Source organism: Dendrobates tinctorius, unplaced genomic scaffold (assembly GCF_039654945.1).
Source record: "Dendrobates tinctorius isolate UK_male_01 unplaced genomic scaffold, ASM3965494v1 ptg000020l, whole genome shotgun sequence".
NCBI lineage: Eukaryota > Metazoa > Chordata > Amphibia > Anura > Dendrobatidae > Dendrobates > Dendrobates tinctorius.
This window is the reverse complement of record NW_027361688.1, coordinates 13,905,596-13,926,715: the sequence shown is the minus strand read 5'-3', so window position 1 is coordinate 13,926,715 and position 21,120 is coordinate 13,905,596. Positions and strand designations below refer to the sequence as shown.

General features: G+C 44.3%; 1 protein-coding gene across 1 annotated transcript; it reads right to left on the bottom strand.

Moving 5' to 3' along the window:
• Positions 1 to 3,889: 3,889 nt before the first annotated feature.
• LOC141083458 (nuclear factor 7, ovary-like) lies at positions 3,890 to 19,481 on the bottom strand. The gene is made up of 2 exons (XM_073567733.1): positions 17,936 to 19,481; positions 3,890 to 5,994 (listed from the first exon to the last, which is right to left on the bottom strand). The coding sequence occupies exons 1-2, from the start codon at positions 19,124 to 19,126 to the stop codon at positions 5,854 to 5,856; spliced, it is 1,332 nt and encodes a 443-aa protein (XP_073423834.1). The 5' UTR covers positions 19,127 to 19,481; the 3' UTR covers positions 3,890 to 5,853.
• Positions 19,482 to 21,120: the final 1,639 nt, after the last annotated feature.

Sequence of the window (21,120 nt, the reverse complement as noted above, 5' to 3'; positions counted from 1 at the left end):
GGTCGTGACGTCAGTCAGCACGTGACTCAGCCGGCTCCGCTGGCTACAGGTTGCGGCAGGGACCAGAATTGTTTCCAACGCGTTTGAAAGACTATCGGTCTTCTTCCTCAGTGATGGTTCCCCTCATAATTAGAGGATTATTTATAGAGTCCTGCCGTTTAAGCTGATTTTCACCTAACTTGCTCAATAAAAACCAAAGAGTTCGGTTTCACTATTTAACCCTTTCGGCATTAAGATGTCCAGTGCAAACATCCATCTGCTTTCAGTGCGTGACATTAATTTTATATGGTTGCCTTTATGTGTTTGTGGCTTTATATGTTCAACCCCAGTAAAACTCATATTGCTTATTGATCCCCCATGGCAATCTGCAAAATGTTTAGACAAAGGATGGCCCCAAAATTTTTTCTTTATATTCCTGATGTGTTCAGTGATCCTAATCTGCATTGATCTTTTAGTACGCCCTACATATACCTTCTCACATTGACACCTGATAGTCTATAATAGCCCCTTAGCAACAGAGCCAGTTTGCAGCTTAATGACCAGGCCAATTTTTACAATTCTGACCACTGTCCCTTTATGAGGTTATAACTCTGGAACGCTTTAATGGATCCTGCTGATTCTAAGACTGTTTTTTTGTGACATATTGTACTTCATGTTAGTGGTAAAATTTCTTCAATAAGTCTGGTGTTTATTTATGAAAAAAACAGAAATATGGCGAAAATTTAGAAAATTTTGCAATTTTAAAACTTTAAATTTTTATGCCCTTAAATCAGAGAGATGTGTCACACAAATTTCTTAATAAATAACATTTCCCACATGTCTACTTTACATCAGCACAATTTTGGAAGCAAAATTTTTTTTTGTTAGGAAGTTATAAGGGTTAAAAGTTGACCAGCGATTTCTCATTTTTACAACAAAATTTACAAAACCATTTTTTTAGGGACCACATCATATTTAAAGTGATTTTAAGGGGTGTACATGACAGAAAATACCCAAAAGTGGCACCATTCTAAACACTAGACCCCTCAAGGTGCTCAAAACCACATTCAAGAAGTTTATTAACCCTTTAAGTGCTTCACAGGAACTAAAGCAATGTGGAAGGAAAAAATTAACATTTAACTTTTTTTTGCAAAAAATTTACTTCAGAACCAATTTTTTTTATTTTCACAAGTGTTAAAAGAAAATTTGTTGTACAATTTCTCCTGAATGCGCCGATACCCCATATGTGGGGGTAAACCACTTTTTCAGCACACGGCAGAGCTCGCAAGGGATGGAGCGCCGTTTGACTTTTTCAACGCAGAATTGGCTGGAATTGAGATCGGATGCCATGTTGCGTTCGGAGAGCCCTTAATGTGCCTAAACAGTGGAAAACTCCAACAAGTGACCCCATTTTGGAAACTAGACCCATTAAGGAACTTATCTAGATATGTGGTGAGCACTTTGAACCTCCAAGTGCTTCACAGAAGTTTATAACGTAGAGCCGTGAAAATAAAAAATCCATTTTTTTTCCACAAAAATGATCTTTTCGCCCCCAAATTTTTATTTCTACAAGGGTAACAGGAGAAATCATACCCGCACAGTTGTTGTGCGATTTGTCCTGAGTACGCCGATACCCCATATGTGGGGGGGAACCACTGTTTGGGTTCATGGGACAGCTTGGAAGGGAAGGAGTGCCATTTTGGAATGCAGACTTTAATGGAATGGTCTGCGGGCATCATGTTGCGTTTGAAGAGCCCCTGATGGGCCTAAACAGTGGAAACCCCCAACAAGTGACCCCATTTTGGAAACGACCCATTAAGGAACTTATCTAGATGTGTGGTGAGCACTTTGAACCCCCAAGCGCTTCACAAAAGTTTATAAACGCAGAGCCGTGAAAATAAAAAGTCTTTTTCATTTCCACAAAAGTGATTTTTTAGACCCCAATTTTTAGACCCCCAAAGTTGGTAAATAGTGGAAACCCCTCAATTCTTGCTCCAACCCTAACCCCAACACACCCCTAACCCTAATCCCAACCCTAACCCTAATCCCTAATCCTAATTCTAACCCTAATCCTAGTTCGCCCTAACCCTAATTCTAACCCTAGCCGTGACCCGAGCCCTAGCCCAACCCTAACCCTAGCCCAACCCTAACCCTAGCCCTAACCCAACCCTAACCCTAGCCCTAGCCCAACCCTAACCCTAGCCCTAACCCTAGCCCAACCCTAACCCTAACGGAAAACTGAAAAAAAAAATATTTTCTTTATTTCATTATATTTGTCTATATAAGGGGGTGATAAACGGGGGGGGGTTATGTACTATTTTTTTTATTTTGATCACTATGATCGTTTATCATAGTGATCAAAATAATGAATGGAATCTGCCAGCCGGAGCCGGCAGATTCCCGGCGGGCGCACTGCGCATGCGCCCGCCATTTTCAAGATGGCGGCGCCCATCGGAGGACGCCGGCGGGACGTGGGACCACCGGGAGGGGACGGAGGGCCACGGAGAGGTACCGGGAGGGATCGGAGACCCTATTTCTCTCTCCTCTGATGTGCGATCACATCAGAGGAGAGAGAAATTAAATGTAAAATCGCAGCTTTTTTTTTTTTGCGGTCGCCGTTATAGGGTTAATAACGGCAATCGCAAAAGCGGGGTCGGTAAAAACCGACCGATTCATGTTCTCTGGGGTCTCGGCTACCCCTGGCAGCCAAGACCCCGGAGAAAATCCGACACTGGGGGGCGCTATTCACTTAAATCACAGCGCCGTGAATTAACGGCGCTGTGGTTTTAGTACCCTTAACTACCGCCGTTAAAAGGCGTATCGGCGGTCGTTAAGGGGATAGTGTAGATGACACTTTCCATTGTGCAGGTGATATAATTTTATATTTCAAATTTATTAATATAATTTTTTCCCCCGTAGCCCATTGTTGTTTAGGACTCTTGGTTTGTTGGCATGCCCTGCATTTTCTACAAGGAATGAAACCTTTTAGGGTGCTTGCAAAGGGTAGTGTAGGTTCCTTTATACAATTTTTTTTGTATAGTGGGGGAAATATTATTGCCGGGTACTGACGGCAGTGCCGGGTACTGATGGCGGTGCCTGGGACTGATGGCGGTGCCGGGGACTGACGGCGGTGCTGGGTACCGTCCGGGAGCCGCCACTCAGCCGCATCCAAGCCTGGTGAACCTTGAATATGTATCCTGTCCTGTCTCTTCTCTTCTCTCTTTATCTTTGTGGAGCTAATTGTTTCTCATATTTTCCAGCACTTTTCAATGGAAAATCTTTGATAAATCAGATCCCGGGGGCTGAGCGGATGGACGGCCGGCCGCTGGCCGGGGCAGCCAATGCTGAATGCTGTGTGTGAATCGCATCTCAGGGCTTTGTGGTCTTATTGGTCGACTGGTTTGTGTCATCATTCAATAGAAATACAGTAAAATCTTGATCTTGTATATCAGCTTGGAGTTTATGGGGTTTTTCCTTGAGGTTATTGGGTCCATTGCCCCCCTGATGCCAGGGACAAATGCGGCCGTGATCTTCTGTCCGACTCCATATAGGAGCAGAACGTATACTTCGACACCGCTCCGTTAGTAGAGGTGACTGGTAGGGGGACAGGGGTACATGACTTTTCTGATTCCTCCCAATATGCAGGTTGTGCCAGGCTGGCAGAGACCTCTGCACACCAGGTAAAATATGGCGACTGACGAGTACCAAGAAAAAAGCTGCCATCGTGTGTTTGAGAGGAATTTTTTTTTCTGTGGGGCACCTGTGTGACACTATCATTTTGTGTGAGGGAGGGCACATAATGTGGCACTGATTTATAGGGTATTATGTGTGGCACTGTTATATACCGGGGACATAACGTGTGGTGCTGTTATATACAGGGGGCATAATGTGTGGTGCTGTTATATATAGGTGATATAATGCGTGGTGCTGTTATATACAAGGGGCATAATGTGTAGTGCTGTTATATACAGGGGGTGTAATGTGTGACGCTATTATATATGGGGGCATAATGTGTGGTGCTGTTATATATAGGGGAATAATGTGTGGTGCTGGCTGTGATCTATAGTGACATAATGTGTGCTGTTATATATAGGGGTATAATGTTTAATACTGGTATATATAGGGTGCATAATGTGTGGTGCTGTCATCTATAGGGGACATAATGTGTGCTGCTGTTATATATAGGGGTATGTTTAATGCAATGTGTGGTGCTGTCATCTATAGGGGACATAATGTGTGCTGCTGTTATATATAGGGTATGTTTAATGCTGTTATATGTAAGGGTATAATGTGTGTTATTGTTATATATTGGGGTTATAATGTGTGATGCTGTTATATACAGGGGGTATAATATGTGGTGCTGTTATATACAGGGAACATAATGTGTGGTGCTGTTATACATAGGAGCATATTGTGTGGTGCTGTTATACACAGGAGACATAATGTGTGGTGCCATTATATATAGGGGGCATAATGTGTAATACTGTTATATACAGAGGACATAATGTGTGGCACTGTTATAGGGGTATGTGTGGTGCTGTTATATATAGGGGTATAATGTATGGTGCTGTAATCTATAGGGGTATATATAAGGGTATAATGTGTAATACTGTTATATACAGAGGACATAATGTGTGGCACTGTTATTTATTGGGGTATAATGTGTGGTGCTGTTATATACAGGGGACATAATGTATGGTGCTGTTATACATAGGGGTATAATGTGTGGTACTATTATATATAGGGGGTATAATGTGTAATGCTGTTATACAGGTGCATCTCACAAAAATCCAGTCTGCTGCACGTGTGGACTGGAGCTTGTCAGGATGTAACAAGGCGACCGGGGTGGTAGTCATGGGCGAGTCCACTAAGGCACAGTCAGTGAGCACCCTGGCCCCTTGCACATAGAAAATCAGACACAGTCCCAGCCTTGTAGTACAGTCCATTATCTCTAGCTCACGCAGTTGCTCTCCACACTGGGATGGCGACCTCCATATGCATCACACGGCAAGCTTCAGTTCGAAGATGAAATAAAGGAGATATTACTTCCTTTGCTTTCCCTACCAAAATCTGCCTCAGCAGCAACAAAAACAATGGCTCCTGTCCGGTTCCTGGGAGTTAACAGTCCTTTGGTGGGCACTTCCACAGGCCTGGTGCAGCATCTTCTCCCCTCCAGGGGAGTATTAGGCTCCCGACGCTGCAGAGCCTCCTGCCCTGGGCAAGCCTGCCCGGGCACTGAACTGGAAGCAGGAACTTACTGTCCTTTTGAGGATGCAATCCAGCCCCCTTGCTCAACTCTTCCAATCCCTGAACTACTCATGTTTAATACAGTACCATACAAAGACATAGAGTAAAGGGAACATCACACAGTACACATGCAACAATAAAACAGTAGTACATGACAGCAATACATGAATACGTGTATTACCGCTCTGGTGACTACTATGGGAGCCTGGCAAGTGTAATCATCTGTATCCAGAGTTCCCATAGAAGTCACCAGAGAGAATTACATGTGTGACCACCTCAGCCCTGACGGTGACAACACAATAATGTGTAAGATGAGAATACCTCGGTGGGACACAAACGCCATGAATAGAGCATGTGGGAATTTATAGAAAGAAACGGGTATAAAGAGTTGTCCGCTACTTTTATAATGATCACATATCCTTAGGATAGGTCGCCATTATAATATCGGGGGAGGGTGGAGCACCTGCCATAATATCATTACCATCTCATTGTACTATGGCCTCCATAGTGGGCAACGGCCAATAAGAGATGATCCTAATAGAGAGAACTGTAAAGTCAGGAGCTACGACTTGTTCCCGGCCTCCTGAATAAAGAAATCCTTTAGGAATCGCCAGTTTCCAGGAAGTTTCAGGCAAGATCAGGGGCGGTTGGGATATACTGACTCTTCATTGAGTCCGGATCGTCTCTTCTTCTTCTTCTGGCCCTGGTGCGATGGCTGACCATGGAACCCCTATACCTACGCCTTGGGACATAACGACAACCCTTGCCCTGTGAGATAGAAAGGTGGAATAAGGCTGTCACACAGATTATTGTATGATGAGCAGTTATACATTCTCCTGTTACACTTTATCTATCAATTCCTCACTAGGTGCGATATGTATAGGCCGCGTCTCTGCACCCTCGGTCCTATTGTAAGGCCCAGACTGTGACTGAGCGTCATAGGAAACTGCCAGTGACGGTATACAGCAATCCTGAGATTATACCGTATATAGTACAAGCGAGCAAACGGCTGCAAGACTGAAAAAGAAGGATAAAATAAGATATAAAAAATAGGAACAAAAAAACAAAATATTATACCTTCCCAGTTCCAAACAATAAAAATATTAAACATAAAATATTTCGTATTCCCGCATCCATAAAAATCCAACCTGTTGAAAATATAAAACAATTTCACCCGTACGATGAAATCAAAACTCCAGAATATCTGTTTTTCTCCCGTCGCCACAATTCCCTGAAAAAAATCAATCAAAAGTGATCACAGTATTGTATAGACCCGAAAATGGCAGCTATAAAACTACAGCTCATCATGTAGAAAACAAGCCCTGAAAAGTAAAGCAGATCTCTAAAAAGGGGGCACAAACCAATTTATTTTCTTAGCCACGTTCACATGTTGAGTATTTGGTGAGGTTTTTTTTACTTCAGTATTTGTGACCAAAACCAGGAGAAGAACAATCAAAGGAAAAGTATAAGGCCGGTGTCACACTAGAGAGGAATACGAACGAGTGAGAGGCGTTAAAAGCACGCATTACACACGGACCAATGATTCTCTATGGGGCAGCTCCCAACAGCCGTATAATTCTTGCCCGTTTTCTACGGTCTGTGCCAATCGCAGCATGCTGCGATTGTCAGCGTACTACGTCCGTAGTACGCCAATGCATGTCTATGGGTGCGCAAAAAAAACGGATTACACACGGACCACACGTGTGACTTGCGAGAAATACGCAGGTCTTTTGGCAGGTGACAGGAAATGGGCCAATCCATCATCAGGAAACTTAGACATGCAAATGAGCTCAAAAAGCGCTCCAGACATCCAGGAAGTCAGCCTCCACGGAGTACATCAGCGTCATGGCGCCATATTTTCTCAATGTGGAGATGCTGTTTGTCTTAGTGCAGAAGCGGCCAGAAATCTGGGACCAACGTGATGCCCATTATGCCTACTGGGCAAGAAAGGAGGCGTCATGGAGGCGCATATGTCGCCAGATGTTCCACGATTTTGGTGATCGGCCACGCGAGGAGCAGCAGCAACTGAGTAAGTACAACCCAAAAACTGTTTAAAACTACCTCACTTCAAAAAATGCATTTAGAATCAGCCCCCCCCCCCTTCCTGTGCTTGTACTTTTTGCCTCATGAGGCGGGTAGATTTTAATGTGACCCATGGTTTTACACTGCCATAATTTGGCCCAGGCCACAAGCTCCTCATCCTCCTAGCCAACCAAGTTATTGTAAGTGTAGTTACTTGATACATAAACTATTGTGCCCCAGTGTATCTGGCCTGGATGCCCCAATTATATATGCCACTCTGGGTAGAAAGCACACCCCAGAATGCCACATGCCTAGGCTACTGGTAGCAAATTTGACCTATCAAATATGTGAAATTGAGAATATTTCCTGTCACATTGCAGTGGAAGATGTGATGAGACGCTGGCGCAGCATCCGCGACCAATACAGGCGGGAACGTCAGCAGCGGTCCAGGAGTGGTGATGCGGGCCACATAAAGAAATACATCTATTATGACCGCCTCTCCTTCCTCGCCCCTATTCTGGATCTGAGACCGTAAGTAGATACCTCACACCACATTACACAGATACTTTACAGGGCCAAAAAAATTGATTTATTTTTGGCTATGTTCTATTTCATAACAGAACTCAGTCCAACCTTAAGGAGAGAGGAACTGGCTCAGATACCGAGCCCATCATAGATCCTGGGTCTGTAGGGGATGAGGTGGCTGGCCCATCTTCTCCCCCTCCAAGAAGCATGGGTGAAGATTCCTCTCAGGAAAACCCAGTGCCTGCACCACAAACCCCACCACCAGGACCACATCCATAAGCAGGACCGTCTGCTGCTGCACCATCAGCCATACAGGAGGAGCAGGGCAACATGAGCAGCATCCCAACTGGCCAGATCCGGGGCTCCCCACAGCCTGCTGGAACATCCCAGCGAGGAACAAGAAGGCGCCATATCCCTGCCCAAGATACCCGTACCAATGTGGACACAGGGGTACTGAACTATCTGGCTAGAGTCAATAATGATGATGGCGCGGAGGCATACTCACGCAGCCTAGCCCTTTATCTTCGTGCCCTTTCCCGTGAGGTGAGGCTCCGTATTCGAGGATGTTTTCAGATCCTGCTTGATGCAAGCACACCCCCCAATACCCCATATGAGTTATTTGAATATCTGGAGAGGTTGCAGCTTTCACCCAGAAATCTAATGCGCCTTAGACACCCCACACACATGCTTGCTCAAACAGGCTCTGAGGATCCTCAAATATGTGGGCCTACACCTCACCCCCTTCCTCCCCCTACCCAACCTTTTCAACAGCAGCCACATATGTCTGGCTCTAGCCAACCTCACCAATATGGCCACTTGTTCCCACCCAGTGTTGGAGGCTGATCCCAACCTGGGACGACATGGCTATATTGGTGGGTATGAGACACGGGCCTACCAGACACAACAAGAGGCCCCTCTCCAGTATCACTCTGGCCAGTACAAAGCACAATCCCAGGAGGCAGTACACTACCCACATCATGGGCAACAGTATGCCCCCACACAGGGTGATGGCCAAGTTGGGCAAAGTAGCCAGCAGCAAACACAGGCTGGTCTTCCGCCTTCTCCTCCCCCGACGTACCAAAATTTATAATATTGCCATTTTGTTAATGGTATTTTGTTTGTTTTATATGTTCGAAAATGTTAATTGTACCCAATTTTCACATCTGCACAAAGGCCAATTTGGCCCATTGCCACATTTCTCATATGGCAATAATATGTTTTGCTTCAAAACAAAAAAGGCAAAAGTAAACATTTGTCTACTACATTTTATGTCTCTGTCTCAATTCAAAAAAACGGTGTCCGCATACTAACATACGCTTACCAATGCAATTAAACAGTCATAGAATCATAAGGGGTTTAAATATATATATTTAGACAGACATAAACAAAAAAATTATAACAAAGACACAGCATGCTCTTGCCAAGAAGATTCCCCCTCAGGTGACATAAAGTAATTTGTGAAAATATCACGCACTTTAAGCCCAGAGAGCGGTCTACATTGGGGGTTGATAGGTGGTCTCGCCCTACGCACATTGTCCGACCCATGCACAACACCAGCAGAGGAGGAACAATCATGTATCCTGGTGAAGTTATGAAGAACCACAGAGGCTTTAACAACTTCATTAACATTTTGTTTACTCAGCTGAATGGCAGACTGGAGTACCCGCCATTTGGCACAAAGAATGCCAAAGGAACACTCCACCAGTCGCCGAGCACGTGATAGGCGCAAGTTAAAAATTCTGCGCCGGTGGTCCAGATTGCGCCGGGGATATGGCCTCATGACATTGCGCATTAACTGAAATGCCTCATCTGCCACAAGGACATAAGGGACTGATTCTTGAGTGGAGCCTGGTAGCTGGCGTGGTGGTGGTAGATCCAACTGGTTGGTGCGTAGCCGCCGACCCATAATGGAAGTATTGAAGACTCTAGAGTCTCCCGTCCTTCCATAGGCCCCAATGTCAACAATTATAAACTTGTATTGAGGGTCGGCCAGAGCCAACAATACAACAGAAAAGTATTGTTTATAATTGAAGAATTGGGAGCCAGAGTTTGGCGGCTTACGCACCCGGATATGTTTGCCATCAAGGGCCCCAATACAATTAGGAAACTGGCATTCCGCCTCAAAGTCCCTTGATATCCTCAACCAGTCTTCCATCCTGGGCTCGGGCATGACGAGTTGATGTACACTGTGTTCCAAATTATTCTGCAAAAAATATTTCCTCATATTTTCTCTAAATTACCTATATGAATTGCAGTCATTGTTATTTTCCAGTCATCTAATATTCTAGTATAATTGTAATGTTTTTGAACAAACTGCAGAGTTTTCAACCTTTTTATTTTTATTTTGAACAAAAAAATGGTCAATTGTGAAATTATAAGCATTATCAGCTTATTACAAAATGAAATCAAACAGTTTTCAAGTCAAAACTTTATTCTAGGTGATGTTACATTTGCACATAGGACCCCTTGTTCGAAAGAAGCTTCTGAACTCTCTCGTCCATTGAATTTGTCAGTTTTTGGATGGTTTGTGCTTCAATTGTTTTGCATGTGGACAGAATACCCTCCCAGAGCTGTTGCTTAGATGTGAACTGCCTCCCGCCATCATAGACACTCCTTTTGATGATGCTCCAGAGGTTCTCAATGGGGTTGAGGTCAGGGGAAGATGGTGGCCACACCATAAGTTTGTCCTCTTTTATGCCCATAGCAGCCAGAGATGCAGATGTGTTATTTGCAGCATGAGACGGTGCATTATCATGCATGAAAATGATCTTGCTGCGAAAAGCACGGTTCTTCCTCTTGAACCATGGCAGGAAGTGTTGTTTTAGAAACTCCACATAGGTTATGGAGTTCATCTTTACCCCTTCAGGGATCCTAAAGGGGCCGACAATCTCTCTCCCCTGATTCCAGCCCAAAACATTACTCCACCTCCTCCTTGTTGGCGCCTTAGCCTTGTTTTCATGGGGTGTCCATCAACCAGCCATCCTCCACTCCATCCATCTGGACCATCGAGTGTTGCACGGCACTCATCGGTGAACAAAACATTTTGGAAGTCAGTCTTCATGTATCGTTTGGCCCACTGGAGCCGTTTCTGCTTGTGTGCAGTGGATAGAGGTGGTCGACAGGATGACTTACGCACAGCTGCAAACCTCTGAAGGACCCTGCATCTTGTTGTTCAGGGGACGTTGGAGGCACCAGCAGCTTCAAAAATTGTCTGCTGCTATGACAAGGCATTTTTGCAGCTGCTCTTTTAACCTGATGCAATTGCCTGTTGGAAAGAGTCCTCAATTTTTCCTTATCAGCACGCACACAGGTGTGTTGGGAATCAGCTACATACTTCTTGATTGTGCGATGATCACGATGAAGTGTCTTGGCAATGTTGATTGTAGTCATGCCTTGACCTAAATACTCCACAATTTGTTGCTTCTCAGCAGCCGACACATCCTTTTTCTTTCCCATTTTGGCAAAAAATGTAGGCTGCTTAATAATGTGGAACAGCCTTCTTAAGTAGTCTTGCCTTTATTTGGACACACCTGCCAAACTAATTTGCACAGGTATCTGCAATTGCTTTTAGTGATAAAAAGAGCCCTGACACACATCACCATCAATGAGTTTAAATGACAAACAAAAAAATTCTAACCTTATCACTCTTTTTGCATAATAATTTGGAACACAGTTTAGTCTTGACCATATTTCACTATATGTCGACCTGACTATGCCAGAAATGGTAGATCTTCCAATGAGAAACTCATGGTGGAGGGCGGCATAAGACAGTGCAGTGGACAGGAAGCTGAAGAACAACAGAAATGGAACATTTTAGAATGTACAAATTAACAAAAGACCAGGTACATACATACCAAACTTGTTAGTGATTCAGATCTACTAACACACATATATTTGGTCGCACAATGACTAAGTGATATTCAGTACATATTACACATAACATTCTGGTCTGTAAGTTTAAACATATCTGGAATAAGATGAGGGCATTAAACTTATTCCAAAAAGCAAAAAATACATACTTTGGGCAACACATCATGAACATAGAGAATATGGTTGTGTAGTACATACCGTAATGTGAGTAGAAGTCGCTCCTCTCCAGATATAGCTTTGCGCATCCTTGTGTCCTGAAAGTGCGCCCTGGGATAACCTGTCTCTAAGAGTAGATCAAATGTTGCAAGGCTCATGCGACAGTATTGGTAAAATTTTTCAGGATGATCCCGCAGAGAAGAATAGAGGCGGTGAAAATGACTCTTGTGAGTCGTTGCCTCAAAAGTGGATGGACCCACATGCGTCTCCTCCTCCGCGGATCCACTATCACTGGGTATGGTTGACCAAAGCGACGTGACAAAAGCCAGTTGAAGAGAACCTGCTCAGTTGTGTTGAAGCTCAGACTGTCTGCCATGTTGCACAAAGAACACCAACACACCTAGTGAAGGCAAGGTCACAAATGGACAGAATGGAGGCAGCCACCTGTTCCTGAGCCAAAAAATACAGTGCAGGCTAATGATTTAGTTTGCAGGCCCCAAAACTGTTAAATGTCCATTTTGCAAGCCTGCGAGAAAATCTTGCCATACGGATTACATACGGATGCTGACATGCGCAAAATACGCGACCACACCATGCTTACGGATAACATACGGAGCACTATTTAGGGGTCATTCATCCATATTACGCATGTAAAATACGGACCGTATTTTGCGTCGGTTAGTGTGACCCGGCCTAATACCCTGATGGTGGCCCTGGTGATAATTCTCTCAAGCGAGAGAATCGCCTCAGTTATGCTACTGACACTCAGCTCAAACTCTCATCCAAGTGTCATCTTAGTGTGATATGATTCTCTTGGATGAAAGAATCGAAGCACATTGAGAATACAGAGAACCTAACTTCTCCATCTTCTCCATTGTCTGAGGCCGAAGATGACAAACCGCACTCAGATGACAGCTGAGTGCAGTCTGAAATTTCACACACAACCATAAACTTGAGTGGGTGTGTGTGATCTGAATTTCGGAGTCACACAAGTCACAGCATACTGCAGACTATTTTTCCACAGACCAATTCGGTCTGTGAAAAAAAAATCATAGATCTGCGCTGTCCTTCACATAGCAATACATAGTAATACCCTGATGGCGGCCCTGTGTGTCTCATTGGAGAGATGAGCATGAATTTGCCTCTCTCTAGTGACTTCTATGGGAGCCCGGCAAGTGCAATCATCTGTACTCAGAGTTCCCACAGAAGTCACCAGAGAGAATTACATGTGTGACCACCTCAGCCCTGACGGTGACAACGCCATCATGTGTGAGATGAGAATACCTCTATAATGTCCACTGAACAGTTTTCTGATAATCTGTTGTGGTTCTGTACATAGTAAGGAAGGCCAAAAAAAAGACATTTGTCCATGCATGTGAGCCTATATTCCATCACAATAAATCCCCAGATCTACGTCCTTCTAAAGAATCTAACAATAACTGTAAGATACAATATTGTTAAGCTCCAGGAAGACATCCAGGCCTCTCTTGAACCCCTGGACTGAGTTCGCCATCACCACCTCCTCAGGCAAGGAATTCCAGATTCTCACTGCCCTAACAGTAAAGAATCCTCTTCTATGTTGGGGAAAAACCTTCTCTCCTCCAGACGCAGAGAATGCCCCCTTGTGACCGCCACTTTCCTTGGTATAAACAGATCCTCGGAGAGATATTTGTATTGTCCCTTTATATGGTTATTAGATTGCCCATCAGATGTCTTTTTACTAGACTAAATAAATTTAATTTTGCTAATCTCTCTGGGTATTGTAGTTCCCCCATCCCCTTTATTAAGTTTGTTGCACTCCTTTGTACTTGCTCCAGTTCCATTATATCCTTCCTGAGCCCCAAACTATACACAGTACTCCATATGCGGTCTAACCAGGGATTTGTACAGAGGCAGTATAATGCTCTCATCTTGTGTATCCAGACCTCTTTTAACGCACCCCATGATCCTGTTTGCCTTGGCAGTTGCTGCCTGGCACTGACTGCTCCAGCTAAGTTTACCATTAACTAGGATCCCCAAGTCCTTCTCCATGTCAGATTTACCCAGAGGTTTACCGTTCAGTGTGTAATGGTGATATTGATTCCTTCTTTCCATGTGTATAACCTTACATTTATCATTGTTAAAACGCATCTGCCACCTTTTGGCCCAAGTTTCCAACTTATCCAGATCCATCTGTAGCAGAATACTACCTTCTCTTGTATTGACTGCTTTACATAGTTTTGTATCATCTGCAAATATCGATATTTTACTGTGTAAACCTTCTACCAGAACGTTAATATGTCGAAGAGAATAGGTCCAAACACCGACCCCTGCGGTCCCCACTGGTCACAGCGACCCAGTTAGGCAATATACCATTTATAACCAATCTCTGCTTTCTATCACTAAGCCAGTTACTTACCCACTTCCACACATTTTCCCCCTGACCCAGCATTCTCATTTTGTGTACCAACCTCTTGTGTGGCACGGTATCTTTGGAAAAATCAAGAAATACCACGTCCAATGACTCACCTTGGTCTAGTCTATAGCTTACCTCTTCATAAAAACTGATTAGATTGGTTTGACAGGAGCGATTCCTCATAAATCCATGCTGATATGGCGTTAAACAATTATTCTTATTGAGATAATCCAGAATAACATCCCTCAGAAACCCTTCAAATATTTTACCAACAATAGAGGTTAAACTAACTGGCCTATAGTTTCCAGGTCTACTTTTAGAGTCCTTTTTGAATACTGGTACCACATTTGCTATGTGCCAGTCCTGTGGAACAGACCCCGTCGCTATAGAGTCCCTAAATATAAGAAATAATTGTGTATTACATTACTTAGTTCTCATAGTACTCGTGGGTGTATGCCATCCGGACCGGGAGATATATCTATTTTAATCTTATTTAGCCGGTTTCACACCTCTTATTGGGTTAGATTGGTGACCCTTAATATAGGGTTCTCTTTGTGTCACCTAGAATTTCATTTTCCACCGTGAATACCGTGGAGAAGAAGGTGTTTAATATATTAGCTTTTTCCTCGTCATCTTCAACCATTCTTTCCTTACAATTTTTTAAGGGGCCTACACTTTCACTTTTGATTCTTTTACTATTGATATAGTTGAAGAACAGTTTGGCATTAGTTTTAAGGGCCCGTTACAACGATATTGTGAACGATATCGTTGCAACGTCACCGGTTTGGTGACGTTGCAGCGATGTCGAAACGACATCGTTGCGCGTGACATTCAGTAACGATCAACAATCAGTGGGTTGATCGTTGCAGAAAGTCCCAGGCCATTTTTTGATCGTTGGTCTCCTGCTGGGCAGCACACATCGCTGCGTGTGACAGCGGGAGACCAACGATCAGCGAGCTCCCAGCGCTGTACAGCAGACGCTGGGAGCTGGTATCCAGGGTAAACAAGCGCTTAGTTACCAGCTGTTTACCCTGGATACCAGCGTGCTCGCTGGTCCTGATCGCTGGTGAGTCTGCCTATGTGACAGCTCACCAGCGATCAGCTAACAATGTCCCAGCGATCCCATCCATGTCGGATCGTTGGTGAGATCGCTGGGACATTGAAGCATGTAACAGGTCCCTTACTCCCCATAGCAATGTGCTTCTCTGGTTCCTTTTTGGCAGCTTTAATTATTTTTTTTAGATAAAGTATTCTTCTCCCTATAGTTTACATGTTACTTTCAATTGAAGTCAGTGGGAGACAAACGCCATGAAGAGAGCATGTGCGGATTTATATTAACAAACGTTTGTTATAAAGAGTTGTCCACTACTTTTATAATGATCACATATCCTTAGGATAGGTCGCCATTATAATATCGGGGGAGAGTGGAGCACCTGCCCTAATATCACTACAATCTCATTGTACTATGGCCTCCATAGTGGGCAATGGCCAATAAGAGATGATCGTAATAGAGAGAACTGTAAAGTCAGGAGACGCGACCTGTTCCCGGCCTCCTGAATAATGAAAACCTTTAGGAATCGACAGTTTCCGGGAAGTTTCAGGCAAGATCAGGGGCGGATGGGATTTGCTGACTCTTCCATGAGTCCGGATCGTCTCTTCTTCTTCTTCTTCTGGCCCTGGTGCGATGGCTGCCCGTGAGCCCCCTACAGCTACGCCTCCAGCCCCCACTATATCACAAGGAGACACGTGACAGAGTAGTAATATTACAGGAGGGGAGGACAGTTTATTATACCGAGCGGTTACATTAGATATAATACAGTGTGAGGATTACAGGAAAAACACAATCTCCAAAATGATAGAAAACCAGAAATATCCCAGAAGTGACAACACGGGACATAACGACAACCCTTGTCCTGTGAGACAGAAAGGTGGAATAAGGCTGTCACACAGATTATTGTATGATGAGCAGTTATACATTCTCCTGTTACACTTTATCAATTCCTCACTAGGTGCGATATGTATAGGCCGCGTCTCTGCACCCTCGGTCCTATTGTAAGGCCCAGACTGTGACTGAGCTTCATAGGAAACTGCCAGTGACGGTATACAGCAATCCTGAGATTATACAGTATATAGTACAAGCGAGCAAACGACTGCAAGACTGAAAAAGAAGGAAAAACTAAACAAAAGATATAAAAAATAGGAACAAAAATAAAAAACAATTAACATATTGTATCTTCCCAGTTACAAACAATGACAATTTAAAACATAACATATTTCGTATTCCCGCGTCCACAAAAATCCAACCTGTTGTAAATATAAAATTATTTCACCCGTACGATGAACATCATGAAGCAAAAAAGGAAAGAAATCAAAACTCCAGAATTTCTGTTTTTTTTCTGTCACCACAATTCCCTGAAAAAATCAATCAAAAGTGATCACAATATTGTATAGACCTGAAAATGGCAGCTATAAAACTACATCATGTAGAGAACAAGAAGTAAAGAAGATCTCTAAAAAGGGAGACACCGAGCAATTTATTTTCAGGCCACGTTCACACGTTGAGTATTTGGTGAGGTTTTTTTTAGCTCAGTATTTGTGACCAAAACCAGGAGAGGAACAATCAGAGGAAAAGTCTAATAGAAACCCGTCACCACTTCTGTATTATCACCCACTCCTGAGTTTGGCTACAAATACTGAGGTAAAACACTGACCAAATACTGATCGTGTGAACGTGGCCTGAAAATAAATTGGAATATCATTGGCCCAAGTGTGGTTGGGTGAAATATAAGGTCGTGTGCAGGAGCCCTGAGGGTCGTTCTCCAGACGGTCTTTTTGGTATGAGTGATATTGGTGAAAAATAACAGACGGCGCCAGGAACAATGTCAGCAGGTGAAAAAAATCCCAGCATGTGCGAGTATCTTGTGTAAATCGGATGAGACTCATCTATTCAAGTGTATGGGAGCGGAAAAAAATAATAAAAATAAAATGTGCTGCCATACAGTGCCACGGTATAGGATCTGATTTGTACGGATACATTATAATTCTGTAACACAGGAAACTGTAACTGGTTAATAGCTGCTGTAAAAAAACAAATTGTACATGGAGGACAAGTAAGAAAAAGATCGTCCCACTCTTCTGGATGAAACTCTGAATGATTTTTTATACCATTTTGTGAACCTCCCATAAAACTAATAACAGTAATGATCCTGGGGGGTCGCCCATAATGGGGTCCACAGATCACATGACCTGTTAAATTAACTGTTCAGCCAATCAGATTCCCCTCCCTGTGATGTCACCGGTCTCAGGGCAAATATCAAACAACAATTACGGTATTAATGTTCAGCTGCAAATTCTAATACAGGTATCAGCAGAAAATAATGGGGGAACTACACATAATGCAGGATGAAGGGGCTCGGAGAAGGTGGCAGTGAAGGTGTGTAAGTGTCTGATGGGGTCACACAGCTCATAAAAGGACAACTGCCCGACCCTATAATCCAGACATATCCTGACTCTATCACTGGAGATCTTGTCAGGTAACCGGATCACTTTACTGTCATGTATCACTGAACACTGATTATAATATCTCCTCAAACCCCAGGACTTGTTATTATATCCAAGCAGTGACTGATCTCCCCTCCTGTCTATACTGGGATAACACATCCCCACCATCCAATCCCCTGATATTCTGCTCTCCACATCCCAGTAATGTTGTCCAGAGGTAAATCCCCTCCTGCTCATCACCTGATCATAATGGAATCTCTCTGCTGTTTCTGGACGATTCTGCTTCCATTCTGTCCAGGTTGCAGTTTTCAGGTCGTCTGATATATGGAGATTATTAGCAGCTGTGGTTACATCCAGTAATATGTCTGCAGGATCCTCCACATAGATCCCGCTCCTTATACCTGATATTACCTCACATAATGTGTGTAATGTGTGTGAGATCACAGCCACATCCAGGTCATCTCCATCATGGGGCTGTTTATCATGTTCCCCTGTGTCCTCACCACCTCCCTCCTCCTCAGGATCACACAAGTCACCGGTGTCTGGTTCCTGTAGGATAGTCAGTGGATCCGTCATGTTACACAGCTCCTCAATGTGTCTCATCTTCCTGGACAGCTCGTCCTTCTTTATTTCCAGCTGATGGATCAGAGCAGACAGTGGCAGTGACTCTTCCTTTTCCTGCCTGGAGATCTCACTCAGGACCTTCTTCTCCAGGTCGTCCACCTGTCTCCTGATGTCTGTACACAGGGCAGTTACTCTCTCGGCTTCTCCAGCTGCTTTTTCTTGAGCTTTTCTCCTGCGTTCCTCCAGACTCCGGACTCTTTCCTCAGTCTCCTTTCTCTTTGTGATCAGTTTCTTGGGAACATTTCTCAGTTTCTTCTTCTTCTTCTCTGAGGCCTCATGCAGCATCTCCACCTCATGTCCACAATGTTCTCCTGCTGAACAATAAACACAGATACAAGCTGCGTCCTCAGTGCAGTAATATTCCAGGATCTTCTTATGGACAGAACATTTCCTTTTCTCCAGATTAGTGCTGGGATCAGATAAGACGTGTTCTACTGATTTGGGGTGAAACCTCAGGTGTTTATCACACAGAGAAGCCGCACAGTGTAGACAGGATCTAACAGCAGGTACCGGAGAGTCCACACAGTAAGTGCAGCAGATCCCGGTGATCTCCTCTTGTTCTTGCTGAGTAATCAGGAAACGTTCTGCGACATTATGGAGATTTATGTTCCTTATCAGTGCTGGCCGCTCCTGAAATCTTTTTCTGCATTGAGGACAGGAATAAACTCCAGACCCGTCCTGTGTATCCAGCACACGACCAATACAGACCCGGCAGAAGTTGTGTCCACATCTCAGCATTACAGGGTCCATAACTGTAGATAGACAGATGGAGCAGAGCAGCTCGTCTCTCAGATCAGCAGATGCCATGGTAGATGCTAGACTGTATGGGCTCCTTCCAGGTCTGATGTCATTTCTGGGGGCGTGTTCTGACAGCAAAGGCAGGAAGAGAAGCCTCCATTACACATGTGTCTCAGTTGTCTCTCTGGTGCCAGCGTCTGTGAGCAGTGTGGAGTTAGGTCAGCGGCATCAGTGACAGGCAGGAGGGTTTAGTAAGTAACAGGTTGGTGTCTTCTTAGATGTTTGGTTGATGGGGGCTGATACTTGGGGTGAACTAGTGGGATTTGGGTGCTTATCTGGGAGCTGTTGGGCTCCCGGAGCGGAGAGGGGATTAACCCTCTGTCAGGGGCAACTGATCTGACAGGCGCAGCTTGCTTAGTTTCATTTCTCTATTTTAAATGATTTGTCAGGGAAACACCCTCCTCCCAGTACCTTTCTAACTTTAAAGGCTGTGTGAAACCTGAAAAGCCTCGAGCTGCAGGAGATCAGATATCAGTGTTTTGGCTTCTCCGGCTCATTGCCCCTGAATGCGTCACACCTTTGACGGTTAGTATTTGCTGTTTTTATTCATCCTAATTGTTTTTTTTAACTTGCTTTATGAATAACTAGTGCTAAATTTATGGATTTGTCATAGAAGGTTTTGTTAGAAATAAGTGTGCTTCTCAGGCACATTGCACCCTAAGGCTACTTTCACACATCCGTTTTTTTAAATCCGGCATGTTGCGGCGGAATTTGTGAAAACCGGATCCGGAATTGGATCCGGTTTTTTCACATAGAATGTAATGATCGCCGCATCATGCCGGATGGACATGCGGCGCTTCCGGGTTTTGCCGGATACGGCAAACATGCGCCGTCCGGCGTCTGCAAAAAACGTTGGCTGCAACGTTTTTTTGCAGCGCCGGACCGGCTTTTTCAACTGCGCATGGCCGGGCTCTGAGTTTTAACCCCACAAGTGCCCGGCGCGCATCACTCTCTCCCCCTCCCCTTCTCTCTCTCCCTCTCTCCATATGCTCCATACCTTTCTTTGGCGGGCTCTGTCGTCCCCCTCTGTCTCTTTGGCGGGCTCTGTCGTCCCCCTCTGTCTCTTTGGCGGGCTCTGTCGTCCCCCTCTGTCTCTTTGGCGGGCTCTGTCGTCCCCCTCTGTCTCTTTGGCGGGCTCTGTCGTCCCCCTCTGTCTCTTTGGCGGGCTCTGTCGTCCCCCTCTGTCTCTTTGGCGGGCTCTGTCGTCCCCCTCTGTCTCTTTGGCGGGCTCTCTTGACCCCCCGTGCTGCGGCTCCTTTAAATGTCCTCCAAGCCGCATCAGGGGCCGCATGTACATCCGGTGTCATCGCTGCAGGCCGGATCCGGCGGCCCGGCTATTTGCCGCCGGACCCCTGACACCGGATGTGTGAAAGAGGCCATATTCTCTCTCTTGCTTCAGCTTTTCTTCTGAAATGGTGAGGAGAATATTTGACTTGTCAAATGCCCTTCATGTTGAGCAAGTGCAAAATATACTGCTTGATGATGATGAGACAGACACCTTACAGCTAGAAGATTTGGGGAAGAAAGTGACATTGATTCAGAAGATGATGTGGAAGAATGTCCAGATGTCTGATACAGATCAAGATGGAGTGAGGAGGGTGCTCAACTCATAGAATTTTGAGTACAGTACTATTTCAGCAACCTTATAATTTATTTTGCTTATCTAAATTTTATGTTTACTAATAGTTTTTGAAGAGAACTGTCAGGTTTGTTTTGCAAGTAGCAAAATGTGTGCACATAATAATAATAATAATAAATTTTATTTCTATAGCGCCGACATGTTCCGCAGCACTTTACATTTCAGAGGGGATTTGTACAGACAATAGACATTACAGCATAACAATAATCACATACAGTAGATTATAACAAATACAAAGAGGAAAGAGGGCCCTGCTCGCAAGCTTACAGTCTATGAGGAAAGAGGTAGACCCGAAAGGTGGGTGGTAACAGTTGCCCTGATTGTATGGACCAGCCATAATGTTAAGTGTGTAACAGTACAAACA

What these genes read in the sequence shown, in the direction of transcription:
- LOC141083458 (XM_073567733.1), bottom strand. Translation starts at nt 19,126, where the DNA reads ATGGCATCTGCTGATCTGAGAGACGAGCTGCTCTGCTCCATCTGTCTA. An exon ending in AGAGATTCCATTATGATCAG is followed by an intron (nt 5,995 to 17,935) that starts GTGATGAGCAGG and finishes TCTATCTCACAG; the next exon opens with GGCAAGGGTTGTCGTTATGT.